Raw genomic sequence first — 24,454 nt, 5'->3', positions numbered from 1 at the left:
CTGAAAATGTATAGCGCTGTGCCCCCCTCCCCAAATTGAAATTGCTTCCTACGGGTCTGGAGAATGATGTCCATCACAACCCGACTCCTCTAAAAACAGTTTAGAGTAATCGAAAATTTAGGGGATTAAGAATTATTTTATTGTTAAAATATTCTGCTATTTTTCAAACTGTGCATGGTTTGATGTCTGACCACCTGTGAACTCTAGACAGCGCTCTGGCCCCCGGCAAACTAACCTACCCGACCGCCAACCTATGAATACTAAGAGAATATGACATATGTGATAATAAATATATAAGCTTTACGATTGTTTAAAATAAGTTTGGTGTAAAAGTGGTGTAAAACCTTAAAGATTTATAGATGGTTTAAAATGTCCCTTTTATTTAGTGGGAGCAATGTCTTTTAATATACGTTGAACAACAGGAAATTCATTGCCAACCTTCGACGACAACCTCTCTAGTTCGAAAAAAAGTCATTTCAATGAAATGTTAAATGCAGGTTACTTTTTGATTTTTTGACACAAAGCACGAAACGTCCTATAGTTTTGTTATTCTCCGAGATACAAGAAATAAAGCATCTCCTACAGCGGTTGTCAGTCATCAGATAAAACAAACATTAGCTGCATGGCGTTCTGAGATTGTATCTAGGTAATTACATAAACTAGGAATTACATTATGGACTTAATACACATGCACTGTTGACAACTCAACAGGTAAACATGAAAAATGGTCCACAGAAATTCTCGTTCCATGAGGCCCAGAAAAAGGATCGGTTGCTTTTCGCTGTATTGAAACCATTTAATTATACATGTAACCATAAATCATCTACATTCAATATTTGGTTACAGGGACTTATTGATTATGTATAATCGGGTGTAATTTATGATATCTCTCCAATTACAGGCCAATTGTTACTTTTTGTTTAACCAGAATGACGGAAAGAGAAGCTTAATTATTCAACTATGGACTTTATTCTAGCGGTTGAAATCGGTAAAAAGGAAATAATTGTTTCAGGCGTATATAGAGTACAGCGACATTACAAAGATGTCTAAGACTATGCTACATAGGGGAGGTGAGGAATGAAGCGATTGCTATGTATTTGACAATTTCTTTTACATATTATCCAATCTGGCTTTTCCACTGTGCACAATCGAACTGAATTATGCTTTTATTTATCGCCTGTCTATGAATGGAGAATATTGATTGATTAGAACTGGACTAAAAGGCTGGATAAAAAGAAGTAAAAGTTGAGGAGTTTTGTGCAACAAGTGCCCGATCTGGTCGAGTTATATATCAGCAAAATCACTGAAATTGTTCATAGGGTTTATAGCCACGTGTCTAAAGGGACTGAGGGGTGTGTCACTATTCATCAACCCCGGGGAAGTCAGTGGATGAAGCAAGGAGGTAGGGATATATATATATATATATATATATATATATATATATATATATATATATATATATATATATATATATATATATATATATAAATATATATATATATATCAGCCAATAAAAAGTTTATGTAATTTTTTATTGTATTTATTTTGAATGAATTCTAAAGCATTCAGTTATAAGTTACTCTTAGAAAGTTTGAAAGAATGAAAACGCGAATAATAACTTATCAAAATAGTAAAAAAAAATTTTTTCCTTCAAAAGGTTTAAATCAATGTTTAGTTATGAAAAATATGCTTGATATTTAGGATATAGGATATATTTAAGAGCATCAAGTGATTGCTGTAAGTTTGCTCGCTCACTGCGACATGAATTTAATGGGGGAAGGGTGGGGGGTGATATGTAGAAACAAAGTAATCGATATCTAAACTTTTTGGAAAGCTATATACGTACGTATGACAGTTTTAGTATCGATTGATTGGAATTATTTGTTAATCGAGGATAAATTTTAGGATAGCTATAACACTGTAAGTAAAAGATATTTTGTCTGTAAAACAAACCTAATGGCAGTTTATTACATATGTCTTTCCTTAACTTTTATTTTATATTCGTAAATATCGCAGCAGATTTGTAAACAGAAAGAAGCCCAGTTAAAATTCTAGTGAGTAAGTAAGTGATGGGTTTCCATTAAAGGAAGTCAATCTCACTACATCTCAAAGTTGGGTATTGTTCTTTATGAATATATGAATGACATATACCGTTTCTTACAGTGTATCACAATATTGCTAATAAAGACGCCTTCTTGGTTCATAGTTTTATTAAATTTATGTACAATTAAGGGATCTGATGTTTTGCTTTCCACAACTTGTCAATGTATCAAAACGACACAGCAGGAGGTGCTTATAATGAGTAGAAACTTAGTCTTCGCACTCTACGAATTTATTCATTAGTTATAATGATTACTCTTAAACACGGTGTTAGTTGATTTTCCCCGAGTTATTCATTTTTAATGGATTTCGTTGACGGTAAGAAAAGACGGCCTACTCCATTGTCCACAACACCAGAGTACAAACCAGTGGTAAAAATTTCACGTACATCAGTGTTGATAATATGAAACAAACTCAAATTTTAAATATTTAATTCACATTAAGTGCAAAAGATATCATATACATTTAGTGTCCCTTCCCTATATTCATTGGCATACGTCTTTTTTCACCTTCTTGGCAAGTATTCACTCACACTCTCAAGTATACATCCTCACCCTCAGGTATACACCCACATCCCACAAAACCTTGCTACGTCTTGTACAGTTTTGTATTATTGTCAAGTGATTTTGTTTTAAACTCAGGTCCTCACTCAGATTTCCTGTCTGTCTGTTGACATTTTTTGAAAAAAAGAGCATTTGCCTTGAGCAAAAATTCTTTAAAAAAAATTAAATCTACATTAAGGTAAAACAAGAAAAGCTATAGCTGTCTGGAATTTCGAAAATCAGAAAAATAGAGTGGATATAATGTTGTTTAACAGAAATAATAGTCTATGAAATTATTTCCAAACTGCAAACAGATTAAACGAAACTGTTTCAGATTGGAATTGATGAACAAGATAACGAACAATTTATTATTATTTTTTCTAAAAAAAAGCTTGATTCTCTTTTATGGCCCCGCAATATCCTTAAGATATAACATACGAATATAATAAACAACATTTAAATTTAATTTGAAAATTGACTTTAAAAGATCTGCATATGATAGACAAAATTGTCAATATTTTGTCCATTATTATATAACCATCCTGAGAGCATGTGATAACGAAGATTTTTTTAATGGTCTTGATTGGTATGTAAAACGTTGCCTCATTATACTTTTTGTTAATACTATTCAAACACTTAGATATTCTTATTCTAAAACATCATTCATATTCGATAAAATGTGATTCCAATTCGATAAGTTGTTTCTATTCGATGATTTATCATTCCTATTCGATAAGTTGTTATTCCAATTCGTAAACATGTGATTCCTTATTCCTATTCGAAAACATGTGATTCTTATTGATTTTGTCATTCCTATTCGATACTTTTGTCATTCTTATTCGATAATTAAATGATTTATATTCGATAAACATGTTATTCCCATTGAAAAACATATCATTCCTATTTGAAAACATGCAATTCCTATTCAAAATTATCTAATAACAATTCGATAACAAGATTATCGAATAGGAATCGTATGTTTTCGAATAGGAATAACAAGTTTATTGCATATAAATTAGATAATTATCGAATAAGAATGACAAAATTATCGAATAGGAATCACATGTTTTATTGAATGGGAATCACATGTTTTATTGAATGGGAATCACATGTTTTATTGAATAGGAATCACATGTTTTATTGAATGGGAATCACATGTTTTATTGAATAGGAATCACATGTTTTATTGAATGGGAATCACATGTTTTATTGAATAGGAATCTCATGTTTTCGAATATGAATGACATGTTATCGAATATGAAACACATGTTTTCGAATATAAGTGATATTTTGGAATAGAAATCATATTTCTTCCAATAGGAGTAGCAATTTATCGAATGGCCAAATTATCGAATCACATTTTTTCGAATAGGAATAACAGCTTATCGAATATGAATCACATTTTAGCCCAATTGGTATCTGTGTCCGTAAGCGTGCATCCAAGAATGAACAAATGTTCACATTCATTTTTTTCTTCGCTGAAATTTTGTCTCTTAATTGTTACTGTCATTTTTAATGGTCAACGTTCTTAACACAGAGGATTCTGGCGTAATTTTCGGAGTTATTACGAAACAAAAATACAAAATGAGGTCACATAATTCACATATGTTTTAGCTCACCTGAGCCGAAGGCTCAAGTGAGCTTTTCTGATCGAAATTTTTCCTTTGTCTGTCGTCGTTGTCGTCGTCGTAAACTTTTCTCAATTTCGTCTTCTTCTCAAGGAACACTGGGCCAATTTCAACCAAACTTGCCACAAAGTATCCTTGGGTAAAGGGAATTCAAGTTTTTTTCAAATGAAACGCCACGCTTTCTTCCAAGGGGAGATAATTATGATTTCGTAAAAAATTAATGGCATAATTTAAAATCATGAAACTTATGTGAAATAACTGTGAGGTAGTGTAGATTCAAATTTGTTCAAATCATGACCCCCGGGGTTAGGGTGGGGCCACAATGGGGATCAAAGTTTTACATAAGAATACATAAGAAAAATCTTTAAAAATCATCTTCTCAAGAGCAGCATAGCCATGGTTAGATATATTAATATGGAAGCATCCTTAGGTAGTCCAAATTCAAGATTCTAGGTTCAAATTATGACCCTTGGGGTAGGGTGGGGCCACAATGGGTGATCAAAGTTTTACATACGAATACATAGGAAAAACCTTTAAAATTCTTCACAAGAACAGCAAAGCCAGGATTGGCCATAATAATATAAAAGTCATCCTCAGGTAATGTAGATTTAAATTTGTTCAAATCATGACCCCCAGGGGAAGAGAGGGGCCATAAGAGGGGATCATAGTAATACAAAGGAATAAAAAGGATATATCAATAAACATTTTCATCTTAAGAACAGCAAAGCCATTATGTGTCATATTAATTCAAAAGCACCCTCAGGAAGTGTAGATTCAAGTGTTCAAATCATAACCCCCACCCCGAACCACTTTTATATTTAAACTTTTCAATACTGAACTTATTTCTGCTTTTTCCTAGCCAAAGTGTTCAGGTGAGCGATGTGGCCCCTGGGCCTCTTGTTAAGATAATAATTTAAAAAAAACACACACAATGAGTAAAAAAATGACACGAAAAAAAAATGTGCAATGCATATCAAAATTTCGATTGTGACTGTTGCCGTCCTAAATTCTGGTGACATACTATGCCTTTATCGTTGTTTATACTGCATGTTTGACTGTTTGGGTCAATGATAACTAAATAGTCTATGGCTGATAACGACACCCAAGGGAACCCGAATCAGCAGCTTCCATGTTATGTATTGGAGTTTCAATTCATATTCTGGACAATAGTTTAGAAAATGAATTTATGAGAGCCTTCATAATAATGCATACAAAATGTCAACTAAAATCGACGTAGTGCAAATATGAGATAACAATGTAATATTGTCGATTTACGGAGTACATACCCATACTGAAATCCTCAAAGGGAGTAGTTATTAAGTCATTAGTGGCATGGAAAAATCAATTTGATATGACAAATTGCTACTAAAACCATTCATAGAGGATTATGCATTATGGATTTAGTCATATTCATAGGGAAAAAACTTTTCCTTTACGAAGGCAAACATGCATGCAAACTTCAAACATGCAAATTATTAATTCGCTACAAAATTTTGGTTTTAAGCTCTTTTGGTCCAAGACGATGGAATAAGGATGTATGCCAGTCTATAGCTGTCTGTCTTATTAGTGTCAGTCTGTCCTTCTGTCTGTCTGTATTCAATTTTTCTTTTTGATCCTCCTCATACTGGTTTCTTTTTAATTTTAGTAAAATTTGATACAAATGTTGACTACAACAACATTCCTCCTCCGTGTATTGTTTTTACCTATACTGCACACGGCTTGTGCGTTACTATACTTATCAAGTGCAATATTCGAAATATTACTCTGCATGCAGTTTTGAACCAATTTCATAAAAGAAGGTACACAGGTAATATTCACCAAAATGCAGAATTCTGTTTATCGGTTTTTTGGAATTTGATGAACGACATAGTCATAATTGCTTAAAATAGAACTTTCTGTAAATTTTTTTTTCAATAAGATATAAACTCGACCTACCTACAGTTTTGGACCAGTATTTATTGAACTTCGTATATAAGTTAAGTACAAGATTCATAATTCTGTGCATTTTTTCGTTTCGATGAACATTATTGTCAGTGTTGCTAAAAACAGCGAATTTTCCGAATTCGGTAAATCTTGACTAATATTCACAATTCAATTCAATTCATTGGTATGTTTAGTTTGAAAAATATGATATCCCTTTTATAGTTTTAATCTCAATTCAGTATAACTTGATACACTAGTAAACGATGCCGAGACTCATAGTTCTCAGTATCTAAATTTCGATTGACGTTGCCATGGCTAGTTTAAAAAATGCTACTTTTTGGTTCCTACAGTTTCGGTTTGATTTCAACATGCTATTGAGAAGACATCAGGATACATGATTTTGTAAATGTGATTTTTTATTCTTCCACTAGTTTAAGTATCAACCAGTTGACATACACGCATATTAGAGACCTTTGTCGTTGTTTGTAATGGTTATTGTAATGAAAGAATAGTCTCTTAACAAATTTCAAAATAATTTTCTTTTCATACGTTTTGTCTGTTTTCACCACAATCCTAGAGCTAAACTGCACTTTATCAAAATTTATTATTCTCTGTGTCGATTTTTGTAATGAACAGACTTGTTATATGGTTGTTAACATAAAATATTCTTAAAATTATACTTAAATGCTAAACTTCCTTAAGATTTTATCCGAATTTGAACTCTCTTAAAACATTTTCATATAATTCTGTATTCAGCTTTCAATTTCGATTAAGGTTGTCTGATCCTCAGGTTCTGAAAATCAGGCATTGAATTATTGAAAATGCTCACAAAAATTCTCTGAATTCTCAAAGTAATGTGAATTTACCCATTTTAATTGCTTAAACTTCATTAAAGTTAATCATATTATATAGGAAAAATAGGAAATTTCAAATAAATTTTAAGGAAATGCGAATAACGACACCTACTATGCATTTTCTAATTAGAAATTGATCAACAAAAACATTTTAGGATAAAAAAACTAAAGGCATCCAGGCATTTGAAGAAAATTGCATGATTTTTTATACTTATACAGTACTTAAGTTTCTTCTGTGTAGTTCAATTATTTTATAATGCATAGTTTATAAAGTGTTTCCTATCATTGCAAAACATCATAAATCATTTCCAATTTATTATCATGCTAATTAGCATTGGTATCTAAGGCTAAATTAAAGAAAAAGTCAATTCCTTTAAATCTGTATTTTTAACATACCTTAAAGATGGATTCTTGTCTGGTTTCTGACTAGACAAAATATTCCAAGTATATTAGCTAGTATGTCTTATATACTTAGCTATAATGTATTTAAAAGATAATATTTTTCTTTACTCGTCATAACTGTACAATTTTAAATAGAAATGATTAACCGAGTTTGAAATCCAGCAGGGACTATATTTTTAGCGCAACTGCGGTGTATGAAAATATCTCTTTCTGCCTATCAAAATCACTTTTAGAACAATACTTATAGTTAAATTTTTTAAACAATCAAAGACTAGAAGATTTTTTGAAATGTAACTTAAATTAATAAGAATGCTCTAAAGTTTTAAAATATAGTAAATAATAATGATTTTCTATACAAACTACAATTTCTTAGCTTTTGAAAGCTTCCAACCTAGAAACGGATTTGAGCAAAAAATCAGTTAAAAGTGTTTTTTATTAAAAAAATAATATTCAAATATAATAAATATAATAATCAAATATAAAAAATATAATTCTTATTAAACGGTCAAACCTTTTTGTTTTTGCATCATTTTGTATATTTATATGACTACTTTACCATATGTAAAAACAAGCATTCTGAGAGTATTGCATTAGCAATACTAGTCCCCTTCCGGCAAGTGTAATCTGGTTCCCTTTAAAAATTGAAAATGCCACAATTCCGTCAAGAATCAATGAAGCGGAACGAAATGCGAACTTGATCTATAACTCATCAAGGTAAAGTCACATGCCAAAAATCAGCTCAATATCTTCAAGCGTTTAGAAAAAAATTGCGGAAAACCCTGAAAAATTGAAAAGGTCGTAATTCCGTCAAAAATCATTGAAGCGGAACAAAATGCAAACTTGATCTCATCAAGATACACTTGTATACCAAAAATCAGCTCAATATCACATGATTGGAAACAGCATTTTTTAACTCTCAATGTCAAGGAAAAGGGTAATGACCTTGCTTCTAAAATAAAACGGTCAAATTTAATCAAATCGATACCATCACTTAATGATATTGTCATCTTGAATCTATGAAAATACAAGAAATATGAGAGAATCCCTCCTTAATGGGGTAAAAATATCAACGTTTTAAAACACTGTTTCTAAGACTTCAAAGAACGTTGAATCACATTGAGATGCATAAAATGAAAATTGTTACATGAAAAGATTTCATATTTAAGCTTCATTTTGAGACTTTTTGAATTAAATAATAAATTAAGGAGTTATCCTTCTTGGCTGAGGATTGAATATCCTTAATAGTTTTGCAATGGATGCAACAAAATGACACACATGTAATTTGTTATTTCAGATGTTTTTGTCCGATTTGAAGAAAACATGATTTACGAGGGCTGTCCCAAAATTCCTTAAACAAGCGTCGTTTTGTAGTAACCCAGTGTCATAAATAATTGAAAATTTCAAAATAACTAAAACTACTAACAACTAATATTTTTAGAGTAAAATAAAGTATATAGAGACTACATCAAAATTCGTAATTATATCCATCCATTTTCGATTTTGGTTGAAGATGTTGCTTTGGTAACCTAAATGATAAAATCTATTTAATAATGCCAGAATGTTATTAATTCCGAGTTTTGTCTGATTTAAATGAAATTTGGTACAAATATAGAATACTTCAAGATACATTATTTTCTGTTTTAGATTTTCATTTCGGTAACACAAGTTGAAAATAAAGTTGCTACATAACTTACATCCAAGTTTTATTCTTGTATCTATTTTAACATATTATCTGTTTCAACCTGTCTGTTTTAACAAGATTATTTTCGCCTTTTATTGAAAATTCAGGAGTTGTAAGAAAAATGTTTCAATGCACGTTGAGAGAGAGAGAGAGAGAGAGAGAGAGAGAGAGAGGCTAATCGACGAAATGGTGAAAACATTATAGGATTTTCCGGAAATTGCATGCTATGGGACATTTCTTTTTAATTCGTGCATTATCGGTTTATTTAGGACCGACCGGGCATGAAATCAAAACGGCCAAGTGATTATGATGGAAAAGCATGGGGGCCTTATTACTTCAACAATCATACATTTTTATACAAGCTGAAAGAGAAAATAAACTCTGTTTAAAGCCACAACATAGTGAATTAGCAAGAGTACACGCAAAACAGCACATGTCTAGCAGCTAATGTCAGGAGATTTTACGGAAAAAAGCGTGGTTGTTCATTTTCGTGAAGTCAAAAACTAGTATCCAATTTGAAATATTTCGAATTATCAAATGTTAACTGCTGGAACACACGAGTTTGAAAGGTCAGATGTATTTTTTTAGTTTCTAGTTCTGTTTAACTGTAATTAAATCTAGGACCTTTCTATTTGTTTATATATATATATATATATATATATATATATATATATATATATATATATATATATATATATATATATATATATATATATATATATCCTACACTGTATTCAATCGAACTACTTTAATGTTCAAAACAAAATTTTTACAAGCAGATTCCGAATTACATGCGTGTACGCTTTTAATAAATACCTAACAACACTTGTTTGGAAATTAATTGTGCATTCCGATGAAGGACGCTGACTGAGTAAATATCCAGTTTAAAACATTAAAATAAAAAAATATATATATAAAACAAAAAAATGTGTTTTACTGGGAAACACATTTATAATTAATAATTTAAAAGCTATCAAACCATCAATCCACCCACCTCACACACACACACAAAAATAAATACAACAAAGAAAAAAAAAGCTTTTTTTACATCCTCTTTTGTGAATTACGAGGGAATATACGATAGGCCTCTTTATTCAGCATATGATGAACAGTTGATATGATATCCCCACTGCTGAGAAAATGACCTTGGACATATCGATTGTCCAGAGGAAAAAAAAACCCACACGGCTAAATCGATTAAAAGAGCAATTTTTGACATATAACATATTTGTCTTCCCTAAGGAATGAATATAATATCTATCCAGATATTGATCAGACCGCGGAACATTAATCATCGAAAGACGGACAAGCGGCCACAAAAGAAACTCCTGGACCAAGGATCTGTACATATGCTCCCTTTTGTAACGAGTTGTCCGCATCCATTTCTGATTTCTTGACCAATTATTATCTCTGATCCAATGAATTCCTAACTTTTATGCTCAGCGAAATATCAAAACGTCATACATATGTAGGATGTTGGGAAATCTGAACCTAAACTGATTATTGTTGTTAAATGTTAAACGTGTTCCTCAGAACAGAGCTGTCTCTAACATAGGAAAGCCTACAAAATTCAAAAAAATGTATTTCCTATGTACATGTAAACATTTCAGTAGATTAAAATGTTAAACAAAAAAAGTTTCATTGTTTTTAATTCACAGTATCATGCAAAACCAAACACGAACGGAACATAGAGAATTCCTAGAATTAAATCTCTCCTAGGAAGACTGTAATGCATGCAATAAACGTCGCAATATTATACAAATCGTGTGTTATATTTGATAAAATTTGGTATTCATATTGGAAAACTTGTTATTCATATTCGAAAATTTGTTATTCATATTGTAAATCTTGTGATTTATATTCGATGATTTATATTCATATTCGTAAACTTTTGTAGAGATTTTAAATGACATTTTATCTTTATACTAGTAATCCCATGACAAACTTAGACCCTATATTACCCCCGGGGCCTGTTCTCGAGATGGTTTTTATGACTGTTTTTCTCTAAATATTCCCATGCAAAACTTCTTTATCATCTTGTCTTCGAGAATCATAATTGAAATGATTCAAATCAATTTTATTGCGGGAGGTTTCCAACCCAATGGTCCTGTGGAAGATTTTGACTTCACCGTATTTTTGCTATTTCTTAATTTTCGCCCCTTGAAAGAGGACGTGGCTCTTTATTTGAATAAGTATTGATTCCTTCAACTAATGATTCTTTGTGGCGAGTTTAGTTGACTCAGGTGAGGAGGCCGAAAACATTTACAGACGACACACGGACGACAGACAAATTTGCTCTTGTGAGCTAAGGAACTTGATTATAGATTTAAAAATAACGATGATGCAATAGTCATTAAAATTAGATACAACCTCCTGTGTCTAAAGTAAAATCAATCAACCGTAGGAGTGTCTTGCTGTGTGAGATTCATCGTTTATCCACAAAATATATGCATGTTCGTCAGATAGAAAAGTAGAAGCATGTTACCTGTAGCCTTATACACAATTTTCCAGGCCGATTGACAGGAAAGAGAAATTCCCAGAGAAGAGAATGAAGCATCTCTATATGTTAACGAGATGCGATAAATAATACCCGGAAGACTTCTTGCACAATTATTCATTGTCAAGAGGATGAAGCCTTGTGCAATCAAATAAAAAAAACCAGGATTAACTTACTTTATTACATATTCAACAGTGAAATACTGTTAATCATTTTTGAAAAAAATGATATTTTTTCACAGTGTGAAAAATATCAAAATGACACAGTGTGAAAAAATATCAGAAGTTCGATAAAACTTGAGGTTTTCCTTCCCTTCACAAAAAGTATTGTAAAAAACACTCCCTAGCCTGTTTTAAGAAAGCGAGAGTAAATATGCCATTCTGAGAGACTAAAACTGCCAAAGTTTCTCCAAATCGTTGTTAAAATCTGTATGTACAATTTTCAATATCACGATCAATGAGCTATGACGGAGGCAAAGGGAAAAGCAAGGAAAATGTGAAAAACAGAAAATTTTGTTTTGTTGTTGCACAAGGAGTTTATTTCACTCGTGGGACAGGTGTTTTTTGTTTTAATTTTCACTCGTGCTTCGCAATCGTAAAATTATAAAAATAAATCCCGTCCCACTCGTGAAATAAATTCCATATCCAACAAAACTTTGAATATCTCTTCAAACATAATAATTTATGTTACATTGAGCGGATTTTCAAAACAGTATTGTTGGTAGAAATTTGCTCGTCATACAAATTCTTCAGAATACAAGAAAGAAGTATGCTTCAAATCAATGTGGTTAAAGACCATTTCCTGCCTTTATTGAAGCAAGCTATCGCTCAGCATAGAATTTCAATATATCTCTGTTAAAGTTACGAATTATTGAATTCAATGGCGAATATTAAACAAAATTCGATGTAACGAATTACACATTTGATAATGTAATGAACAGGTAATATAATGCCTAATTGCTTAAAACATGCATTTACAAAATTGGTACCGTTTTCAGGGTTTGAAAAACTACAAGATGAGTGAGCTGTTGACATGAACTCCCCTGTTTTACTGGTATGGACCTTCCTTTCAATTCTGGTCTCCGCCCTCGGAACCTATTCCTTCATCCAACCCGTCTGGATCATCACTCCAAAACAAACGGGAACCTTTGGACTCATCAGCACATGCGTCAGAATTTTGGATTTAACCAATCAGGATTTTGGCAAACAAAAGTGTGAATTTTACGGCGGGTACTTTAATCTGGGTAGCCTTCCATCCGGGGCCTGGCAAGCCTCCTGTACACTGTTCGGGGGCGGTTGTATTCTCTTATGCTGTGGGGCATTCCTGGCCGTGTGCACATCATGCATTCCAAACGAAGCGGTCAAGTCGGTTACTGTCATGGCGGGGTATGTCCAATTTATAGCAGGTAAGAAAAGTCATATTCTATGAAAGCTTCAAATCTACGAGTATCAGAATCTTTTAACAATTTGCTCTGCTCCTATTTTGTAATGGCGGGTGTGACCGGTCGGCAGAGGATGCTCACTCCTCCATGGCACCTGATTCCACCTCTGATGTCTTAGAGATCCGTGTTTGCTCTGCTCCTATTTTGTAATGTTTAATTGACTTTTGAGCTCGAATACTGTTCGTTATCTCCACATATTTCATAGATCTAGACCTATTTAAAATACAAAGTGACACAAGCAAGTCCAACTTAACCATGGAATGATTACTTTCTGCACTTTGCGGTCTGTAAATAACACAAATATGCTTAGAGTTCATACCTGTGTGATTAAAAGCACGTGAAGTGCTAAAATTATTAAATTACATTCCTTTAAAACTCTCTCTCTCTCTCTCTTCTAATTAAGCAGTTTATCAAAGTAACGTCATCTTTTCTATATGTCTAGACGAAATAGATGGGAGTTCTTTGTCCCATCATGCAATGCACAAGAACAATAACCCTTGCCGTATCTAATATAAACAGAAATATAAATATCTTTTAACAAAAATGAACGATTATATTGTTAATATTAAGTTTTAAATTCTGCTATTGACTTAGTAAAATTTCAACAGAAAAAGCAGGTACACTAAAGTTGATATCAAAAAGATTTCCTAGTTCCTCATTGACAATATCTACGTAGTCTTTAGAGACCAGGTTTTCCAACAATCTGTTGGAATTCCTATGGGAACTAATTATACCTCATTATAAGTCGACTTTTTTTTTTATATTCCTATGAATCAGAATTTATTAAAAAAATTATTTAAAAAAAAATTCTTCATAAGAAGAGGACAATTCTTGCTATAACATATTTTGCGGCTGAAAATAATGCACCACGTTTCATCTCCTGTTACTATGTCTGAAAATAGTCGGTTTATCCTCTTTTTGAATTGTTCTTCATTTGGTAAATGAGGCATCCATCTTGCAGAGATCTTCCTGTAACCGAGGTCTCTTGTTAGGATTTCATGAACTGTTCCCATTGATATCCCTACTATACGAGCTAAGTCCTTAACATTGCTCCTTCCTTCTCTCTCATACAAATCTTTGATTTTCATTAAGTTTTTTGCATTACTAACCTTTTTGGTCTCCCGGGTCGTACGTCATCTTAATTAACACTTTCTCTCCATCTGTAATTTTTTCAACCACCTGGAAACTGTGGTGTATGACGGTTGTCGGTCTCCATATATATTGTGTATTATGTTGAATGTATCTTTTGCTGCTTTTTTAAGGTTTAGCAGGGCTTTTATGTAGCTTCTTATTTCTGCTTGTACTTACTTTTATTCCCATGATAAAACAATGACGTACTTTCAAAACTTCAAAAATCAAAAACTCGAACGATTCTTTTTCTGCAAAGACGGTGTATGGTTAATAAGGTATACAATGATTCGTTAAGAGTGTGTTTTAAATGATCTACATTCCATTGTTAAAGAAGGAGAAACGGGGAAAGATAAAACTTTTTGAATGTCTCACTTCTTGTGTTTCTAGGCGCTTGCGTTAAAAGTAATAACAACTTGAAAAAAAAAATCCCAAACAAAATTGATTGATTTTAATGAGTTTTTTTCTCCCTGCGAGAATGTTTCATTCCCATCATACGACACCTCTTACCGCTAAAGGGCTGTCAAATTTAGACCTGTGCTAGGCGTTTAAAGCCTTTGATCAGGGAGCGTTCTATGACAAACAACATCTGGTTTAACACGGAAGCTGGGGATTTTTTTTTTCTTTTCTAGTAATCTTCTACAGTTTGAAAGTGGAATGATAAAGATTACTATATTCCGTTTACATGTAACATTTCATTCATGAGTGAGTGAAAAATAAAATGCAAAAATTAGCCCATGTTACTATAAATGTGATGTATGAGAATTCTAGGACTTGACTAAAATTCCTCGAAATACAGAAACTCACCATAAAGTCATCAGCAATAAATGTACAGCTATGCTGCACCTGTTTTGAAAGATCTTCGATTGCCTTCCAATACTTCCCCATTTAAGTATTTCTTCTATTGTTGCTTCAAAGTCGAAGACTAAATATGGAAATATTGAATTCCAATTTGTCCGTCAAATTAATGCAAACTATACTTGTGTTGTTGATGTGAATTAAATCCTATTCAATTACAGTCGCCTCGTTTTGTATCTGTAGCTGGCTTGCGTGATATGTAGCTCTGAAATATAATGAGTTTGATTTATGAGATGAATTTCCCGTGATTAGTTAATTCTTTTTCTAGTATTGTTTCTAAATTTGTCATGGAATCAATTCCTACACAATCTAGAATTGTATTGGGTTTTCTTGAGATTTGTTTATTCAATACTTTCATATGACAACCAATTACAGTCCCACAATAAACTGTCAAAAGATCATATTAGTTGTAAATGTTGGAAGAAATCCTGTTTACGCTAACAAATATAAACGAAACTTTGCCTGAATCAAACGATATTTTTTTTATCTACATTAACATCCTTGTTGCCAATGACGAAGTTAACAATTTGCCTGAAAATTTACCTTTATACTTTTAAATTCAACTGAAAAAAATGTTTTATTAAAATGAAGTTATTATAACTTTAAAGTAATATGAAGATTGTCGTTACGGTTAATCAGAACTATATTTTACAAGAAATTTTTATCTTGTTGAATTGTTGTGCATTGGCATCAGAGTTGTTTTGTAAAATACTGCTGCAGATCATTTAAAATGAATCGTTTGCCCTTTTCAAAACAGATAATGTCAGTTCTACTCTCTCTTTGCCTGAAGGAAGTGTTATTTTTCAGGAAGATGAAAGGACAGTTACCATGTTCTTTTGTCCTTCAACGTAGTTTCTAATTTGCTTTGATAATAAAAGTACCGATGAGTTGCTGTATTATATTATAGACTCGTATCAACACGATCCAGAAGTACTGTGTCAAAAATGACGAGTGCACTGAAATCTTAAGTCATCCGAAAAGTAATTTTAACTTGACAAGCAAGCATCTACATATTGTTAATCTCTAGTTTCCTACAAACTTGGGCTTCAAAGAAGCTTTCCTTCTCAAACAATGGTCGCTTTATCTTAACAAGGATGAATCATGCCGGCGATAAAGTGGGAAAGGGGTGCGGATCAGAAAGAATCCATGGCGGGTTATCTTCCCCCTTGGAAAATACGTGGTTCTGTCTAACCTGTAATATGTTGGAAGTAAAGAATGGTATTAGATTAGAAATTGTGATCAAAAAGATAGTACATGTAGTATGTCTTTAGTGTGCTGTTATTTGATTTAGATTGAAAATTAGTCAAACTTCAATATCAAGATTTCCAAAAAAAATACATGGATCATGACAAACATGGATTTTACAGAAACATAAAGTGCAGACCAAGACATTGCACTTCCTGTGTATTGATAGGAAGTCCAACAATTTAAGTGGGAAAACTAGGATGGTAGAGAAGAATTATTCCGATTATAAATTTTGGCGTCGAAGATCCGGAAGTCTGGATGAGCCTGGTATCAGATGCTGTTGAATTCCATTTTCCGAGCGGAAATCTAGATGCTCATTTTTTATATTAAGAGTCTTTTACATAATCGCGGTTTTAATTGAATGTTATCGATATCTTTTGGTGCCAACAGCAATGGTTGTTTGTTTGATGTTTAATTATTTGAAGTATCATTATCATGATAGTAAATGAACATTTTATAGTTTGAACTATTTATCTGTTTACCATGTTAATCAGTTTCACTTATATATAATTATTAGAGATATCAGATATAATATTAAAGAATTCAAAAAGGGTTTTTTAAAAATTCAATATTTGATGCATGGTATCGCCATTGAATTTATCGACTAGAAAATGACAAATATCGTTATTTAAACGAGAATCTTTAGTACATTATATCGTTTACAACTAATACCACCCATTTTTTTAAAATTATAAATGTACCAGAAAAAGATTTTTTGTGTGCATGTGTGACAAGAGTCATTGTTGGAAGAGAGATAACTAGAACAAGACACGGCTGTAATATATTGAACCAGGGGAAAGCATGAATTAAAAGATTATGTACTTTACGTTCTTTTGAAAGTGAAGAAGGTGTATGTAACTTTCTGCTACATTATACTCTATTCTCACATCTTAAAAATAAACAAAACAAAGTACTTAATTTAACCCCTGTCAGATGAAATAGGTCTAGTATTAAAACTTGTTTCAAATTTTATTTGGCAAACTGAAAAACACCAACATTCAGCGTATAAATAGTTATATTCAAAGACAATCTTCATTATATAGGAAACGCTTAACTTTTAACATACGTAATCGTATTTTTATTACATTATACCCCCGCTTGAAAAGTATGGGTATTTAGTGACGGGGATGTCCATCCATGCGTCTGTCCGTATGTCCGATCCGTTACACTTGGAGGGTAACAATCCCTTACCTGCAACTCCTCTTACTGCACTAATGCAATTTAATGAAACTTTCAAAAAAATCTTTATAACATAGTGACATTATGCATCTCCTTTTTCTACGTTTCGATCGGACACATATTTTGGGGTTTCCCCTAGCAAAACATTTCTATAATGTTGGGGGTACCCATCTCTTATCCGCAACTCCTCCTATACAGTAAATAAAATTTTAACGAGACTTTCACAAAATCCTTATTACATAATGCCATTATGCGTCTCATATTTTACGTTTCAATCGAACAAATAGTACAAATATCATTTCTGCTTGAACTTTCAGTAAGGCGTGGCAATCTCGGCGATACATAATTAGCGCCTCCCAAATGGTGACCTAGATTCTCATTGGTTAAGAAATTAATAACATTAGCAACTTTAGATTGTTGTTAACAAACAATGAGATGACATACGCCACACCTCTTTACTGTAAGAAACGAGGTAATTGGTTCCGTGCGTCACTCGTTGACGTCTGAACCATTTTTATTCCGTGTGTATTTCACCCGTGAATGAAAAGCTGCGTAAATTTCAGTATTGATGAGCTAATCTGGTAACCAATGAGAATCTAGGTCACTATTTGAGAGACGCTAATTATGTATAGCCGAGAATATCACGCCTTACTGAAAGTTCATGCAGAAATGATATTTGTACTATTTTGGGTTTCCCATAGCAAAATATGTACACTGCCATTCTTTATTTAACATGGGAAGTATCCATCTCTTAAATAAAATAAAATTTAACGAATCTTTAATAGAATCTTTATTACATAGTGCCATTGTGCACCTCCTATTTTACGTTTTCATCGGACATATATTTGGCGTTTCCTAGAACAAAAAAATGGACACTGCCTATAAACTATAAGGGGGTTACCTATTTTCAACTCCTCCTAAACCCCTGAATGAAATTCAATGGAACATGAACAAAATCTTATTTACACAAGAAATGTACTTTACCATTTTACTCATATGGAGACTGAGGGAGGGGGGTATCATTTTACAAGATCAGTGCTCACAGAACATCTAGTTAAAATTTTCTAGACATTACAGTGACAATATACATGTAGGTCCGATAGGCGAGGTGATCTGTATCATATGGAACGCCTAATTATTATACATTTAAATATTTGCACACATTTCTTCAAATATTTGAACCTATCTTCAAATGTTTGTACCTATCTTCAAAGAATTGAACTTCGTATCTCTAAATGAATTGATGTTAGGTATATAACTGAATCAAAGAATTAAAGATATTATTAATGATTATGCCTAGTAATCTTAAAATAATTGATCCTAGGTTCAAATGATTAACATATAGGCTTATCTGTATTTGAATTACACCAGTCTTAATACAGTTACATGCAGATAGTTTTAAACTGAATTGACATTTTTCCCCTTTCATTTCATTGTTAACTTTTAGCTTTACAGCTCATTGGTACAAGAAAATGCAAACAAATACATGTACATGTACAAGTAGGTTTACAGGAGAATAAAATACTTAACAGTGTACATATGATACATGTTTATACAGTAAATACTTGAATTTATAAATCTTTTTATTATCATTTCATTTTATTTTATTTTATTTTTGCAATGGATTTCATAAGCAGGGCAGATAAAAATAAAATGGTACTCATCCTCAACATGATTTGAACAGAAAAATACAATGTCTATATTGTCTTTCCGTATTGTTATATTGACCTGTTTTATTGCCATTTTATATGATGACAGTCTCAGTCTAGTAATACATTTGGAATGAATTTCTGTAAATAAAATTGTAAACTCTGACCTGCAATTACATGTAAATATCTGAAAAAAGAGCATTTTTCAAGGACTATCCATGTAATTGAGAAACAACATTGTTCTGAACATATTTTATTGACACAAGTCAATAGGATTGGACACAAGTTCCGAAAACTTAGGTAGTCCTTTCCCCAATGTTCTGTCTTGTTTGGTGAAAAAATCGTTACTTGACGATGAGAAAGTCTACCCATTCATTTTTTGTTTTTCAAGTTTTTCAACACACTCGTATACATTATAACAATGTTGAAAAATACAAATTTTATGGTCAAGTATTTTTTCCAAAGCTTATTTATGCTATATATTCTTTTGGTAAAGCAGAAGAAATCGTCCTTATGCAGAATATAGAACAACAATACATGTCTTCCTTTTTACTCCTAAAACATGTTTACAAAAATCAATATGACGTTTTTCAATGTTAGGTGCTTTATGTGGACCCCAAACTTCAAAAGCATAATTTACAATACTGCCTACAAATCGGTCAAACATGGACAACAATGTTTCATGGTTAAAGTACATATTTCTAATATTCTTTTTTTTTTAAAACAAATACATGTGTAATGCATCCCTACCTTGACCAGAAAGTTGTTTTTATAATTAAAAATAATATCCACGTAGGTAAATTGATCAACGATTTCAAGTTTTTGTTCACTATTAATATACCATTTTTTCACATTCTTTTACCCTTCTCTGCAACCAATAATAATTAATTGATATGTATTTTCCCTGTTTCATGTTCTAAATTAATTTGATAATGGATTTAACACTGATTGATTCAGGGGGGTAAACATGTCATCTGCAAATTCGAACAGTGGTGAAAAAATATATATATACTGATAAGATTTCAAATGATACATATTCAGAATTTAAAAGAGCATTTCCAAGTTATTTATATGCATGTTGAATAAATTAAATGAAAGTATATATATCTTTGAATCATATGAAGATAAGTACAATTGATTGAAAGATAGGTTCATTCAATTAAAGATAAAACAATAAATTAAAACATCTCCACAAAAGATTTGAAGATGTGAATATATATAGTTACATATAGACCTTTTCATAAACATCATTAATGTTTCTAACTGCAAATAAAGCAAATTATATAATTTATTGAGACGACCTTGAAATATATAAATTACAATGTATCTGTAGATAAGTAGATGGTCTTGTTGAATTGATTCCTGCACTACATATCCTCTCCTTTACTCTATAAGTTAATTCTTTGCTTCTTTTCCATCAGGAATATCTACCTTCTCTCCTTTTGGTTTTTATTTTGTAGGATTTGCTTCTCTTTTCCTACTCTTCACTGATACTATACTTTCCTGTTATACACTCAATGATCTTCTTCTCTGCTATCATACTTCTTGATGATATACGTTAGTCATTTGTACATCTTCTTTGAGTTTATACCTTTAATTTTTTCATTTTAAAGAATATTTTCCTTATGTAATTCTGTTGTGTCACACTACACAGTAAAATGGGCGTCTCAAATATAAAATATGACAAAAGCTTTGATTAACTTAACAAAGGCATGAACTTTATTTTATAGCGCAGGTTTTCATAATTTGCATATTCAGTAATTGAATCCCTGGTTGTACCTTCATAATGCATCAAAATATACAATAAATTTTTGTTCTGTGTCTGAGCGCTGTAAATTCTACTCTGTTAATATTAATACATTTGAATGTTCCTTTTGTTAACTTGCAGTGCTCAAATTTTTCTTGAATTTTTCTTTTATAAGATTTATAGATTTCTTGGAATGAGGATTATAGTGGCATTATTCTACCCCCTACTTGCACGATAAATTATGCTAACAGGCGGGAAAAGTTTGTCAACATGCAAGATAATTATGTCTACATGCATAATAATTGTGTTGATAAGCAAGTTATCAATCTTTTTAGAGAATCTAATTTTAATGTTGGTAAACTTACTTACTAACTATGGTGGCATATATTTCTGCCCCCTACATGCAAGATAAATTATGTTAACATGCGAGAAAAGTATATCAACATGCTAGATAATTATGTCTACATGCATAATACTTATGTTGACATGCCAGTTACCAATCTTTTTAGAGAATCTAATTTTAATGTTGGTAAACATACTTACTAACGCCGGTATACGGCATCAAACAAGCAAGATGCAACAGAATTATGTTAACATGCGACTTATTTATATTAACATGCAAGATAATTATGTTAACATGCAAGATATTAATGTCAATATGCGACTTACTTATGTAAACATGCAACATAATAATGTAGACATGCGATTACTTATATCAACATGCAAGATAATTATGATAACATGCAACTTATTTATGTCAACATGCGATTTATTTATGTCAACATGCGAGTTATATTTTAACATGACATAATTAACTCGCATGTTAACATAATTATCTTGTATGTTGACATAAATAAAGTTACATGTCTACCATAATTATCTTGCATGTTGACATAAATAAATCGCATGTCTACATAATTATCTTGCATATAAACATAAAAAAGTCGCATGTCAACATAATTCTGTTGCATCTTGCATTGTATCATGCACATAATGGCGTTGGTGAGTAATTTTACCAACATTAAAATTAGATTCTCTAAAGAGATTGGTAACTTGCATGTCAACATAATTATTTGGCAGGTTGACATAAATAAGTCGCAAGTTTACATAATTATGTTGCATGTTAACATAATTTATCTTGCATGTAGGGGTCAGAAATTTGCCACCATAACTAACGCCTGTATACGACATCATACAAACAAGATTCAACAGAATTCTGTTAACATGCAAAATATTTATGTCAACATGCAACTTATTTATGTCCACATGCGACTTATTTATGTCAATATACAACTTATTTATGTCAAAATGCGAAATATATGCCACCATACAGAATGGATTAATAGACCCCTTTTCTTATCCTTAGTTGATTACATCCTCTTTTTATGTTGATACTCTATGGGTACATTGTATATTACATAGAGGATATTTAATGTTTTGTAGTTGAATATGATATTTATTTCACAAATGGGAATGAATTTTTAAAAATATTTTCACAAGTGCGAATATCAAAAAATCCTGTCTCATCCTGTAAAATAAATTTCATATTCAACTCCAAATTATTGAATTTTCCGTTTATTACATTTTCTTTTGATTTTTCCTTTGCCTGTCTTTTCGTAACACAGTGGCATAGGCTGTGACATCATAGCGAATGTGAGATTGAAAACATTGTAAACATCGATTTCAAAAACGTATTACGAGAAACATTGGCAGTTTTAGTTTCTGTCAGGATGGTTTATTTACTCTATTTTATAACAGGCCAGGGATTACGTGTAGTCTTTGTGAAGGGAAGGAAAATCTAGAGTTTCCTGATATTCTTTCACACTGTGACAAAATATCGCTTTTATTTAATAAATAAATTACAGTATTTCACTGTTGAATAATAATAAAGAATGTTTCTTAGTCGAAAATTGTCCTCCCGAACAAATATCCACCAGTTGTCTTCTAATTTACTTTCATTTTCTTTGTATTGACTCATTTTTTCTGTTGTCAGATAATTAAAGAACTACTCCACTCACTTCCTTTGTAACTTGAGGATAATTATTTTGTGCAAGCCAACCAATTAAAACAAATTACATGCAATGTTTCACAGTGTAACGTGTAATGATTGGCTCCTGTTTCTGTTAAGAAATGAATCACCAGATCACAAGGGGACACGGGAATGCGGGCCAAGAAGCAATGTGTTGCTCAAAATCATCTTTCATTCAGCTAACTGTCGCTTTATTTAATCAAAATCTCCATTACTGAGAATTCATTGCAAATCCCTTGGGAGCTTTTAACGCTTGCGAAAAATTGTGAAAATATTTGATGATAATTAGTTGAATGTATTGACACCTGCATCCGATATTAGTCGCACCGTAAATGGATGACATCGAAACTGTCTTATAATCCATTTCAGTTATCTAACGTAACTAAAAGGAAGTAAGAGAAACGTACTCACTATCTGGTGGCGGGACAAGAGAGAGAGGTCCAGTAGAACGGGCTATAATAAGCTCTGAGTCAGGGGATTGATATTGTAAACGTGGACATCAGCCAATCCAATCCCAGAGGAACGATTTTGTCACGAGAAGATATTATAAGGGGATAAGAGAAAAAATTGCTCATTTTAACCTTAATTGTAAATTCAATGATTCAATTAGAAAAATGAGCAAACGAGTTAAAACAACGACAAAATAACGGCTTCGTTTCTAGAATCTGACTCAGTTAATGTGTTCTTTTAGCTAATCTTTGTCAATTATCTCCTTCTATAATTCATACGAGTAATTTTATCGTTTTCCTCCAAATAACAAAACATCGATTTTTGGTTTTTGTTTAATTAGCTCTGAATTATTGGAGTTATTTGATATTCTTGCTCTGGAATTTTTCAATTTCGTTGTGAGGACCTACAAGTTGTAGAAATACTCTTGATAACTTTGCCAGATTTGTAGTTTCCTAAAACGCATAACATGAAGCAGCATTAACGTATACATCTATTTTATATTATATACACAGTGAATTATTTAATGAGAATGTGGCATTTGATATAGTGCCGCTCTCATATTTAACTATATGTACTAAGAATTCTTAACATATAAAAGAGTAGTTAAAACCAAGGAAGTTTACATATTATATATTTGATGATAATTTTCATTTGAAATGTTTTGATATATTTTTTTACAGCCAGTAAATACTCTCATGTCATGATGACAAAGTCTATAAAACCCTTGATTTCTTTTTTTTTCAGTGTTGGTGATGATTGCTGGCCTGTTCATCTATCCTCTGGGGTTTGATTCTAAGTTTATCCGGAAACACTGTGGAGAGAAATCCCTCATGTACAACAGTGACCAATGTGAGATAGGCTGGGGCCTCGTTCTGGCCATCGTGGGGACAGCCTTGGCCATGTTCTGTCCAGTCCTCTCTCAGTACACAGACATGCAAACCACAGACCTTGTCTGATGCCAAGCATCATAAAACTCGTATTATGCATTTATATAATATATGTCATTGTGTATACATGTGCTCGTTAGATTTCATTAAATATTTGGAAACAATATTTTTTAAAAAAAATTGTCAATGTCACCACGTAAGATTTTTTTTTTTA

General features: G+C 31.9%; 1 protein-coding gene across 1 annotated transcript; it reads left to right on the top strand.

The window, feature by feature from the left end:
* Positions 1 to 775: 775 nt before the first annotated feature.
* Positions 776 to 24,406, top strand: LOC133196623 (LHFPL tetraspan subfamily member 2a protein-like). The gene is made up of 3 exons (XM_061332487.1): positions 776 to 1,402; positions 12,625 to 13,032; positions 24,098 to 24,406. Exons 2-3 carry the CDS (start codon positions 12,660 to 12,662, stop codon positions 24,307 to 24,309), a joined length of 585 nt encoding a protein of 194 aa, XP_061188471.1. The 5' UTR covers positions 776 to 1,402; positions 12,625 to 12,659; the 3' UTR covers positions 24,310 to 24,406.
* The last annotated feature ends 48 nt before the right edge of the window (positions 24,407 to 24,454 follow it).

The sequence above is a fragment of the Saccostrea echinata genome, unplaced genomic scaffold (assembly GCF_033153115.1).
Source record: "Saccostrea echinata isolate AGI-Se365-2 ecotype Australia unplaced genomic scaffold, CSIRO_AGI_Sech_v1 ptg000030l, whole genome shotgun sequence".
NCBI lineage: Eukaryota > Metazoa > Mollusca > Bivalvia > Ostreida > Ostreidae > Saccostrea > Saccostrea echinata.
The sequence above is the reverse complement of the archived record's forward strand: the minus strand, read 5'-3'. Positions and strand labels throughout refer to the sequence as shown.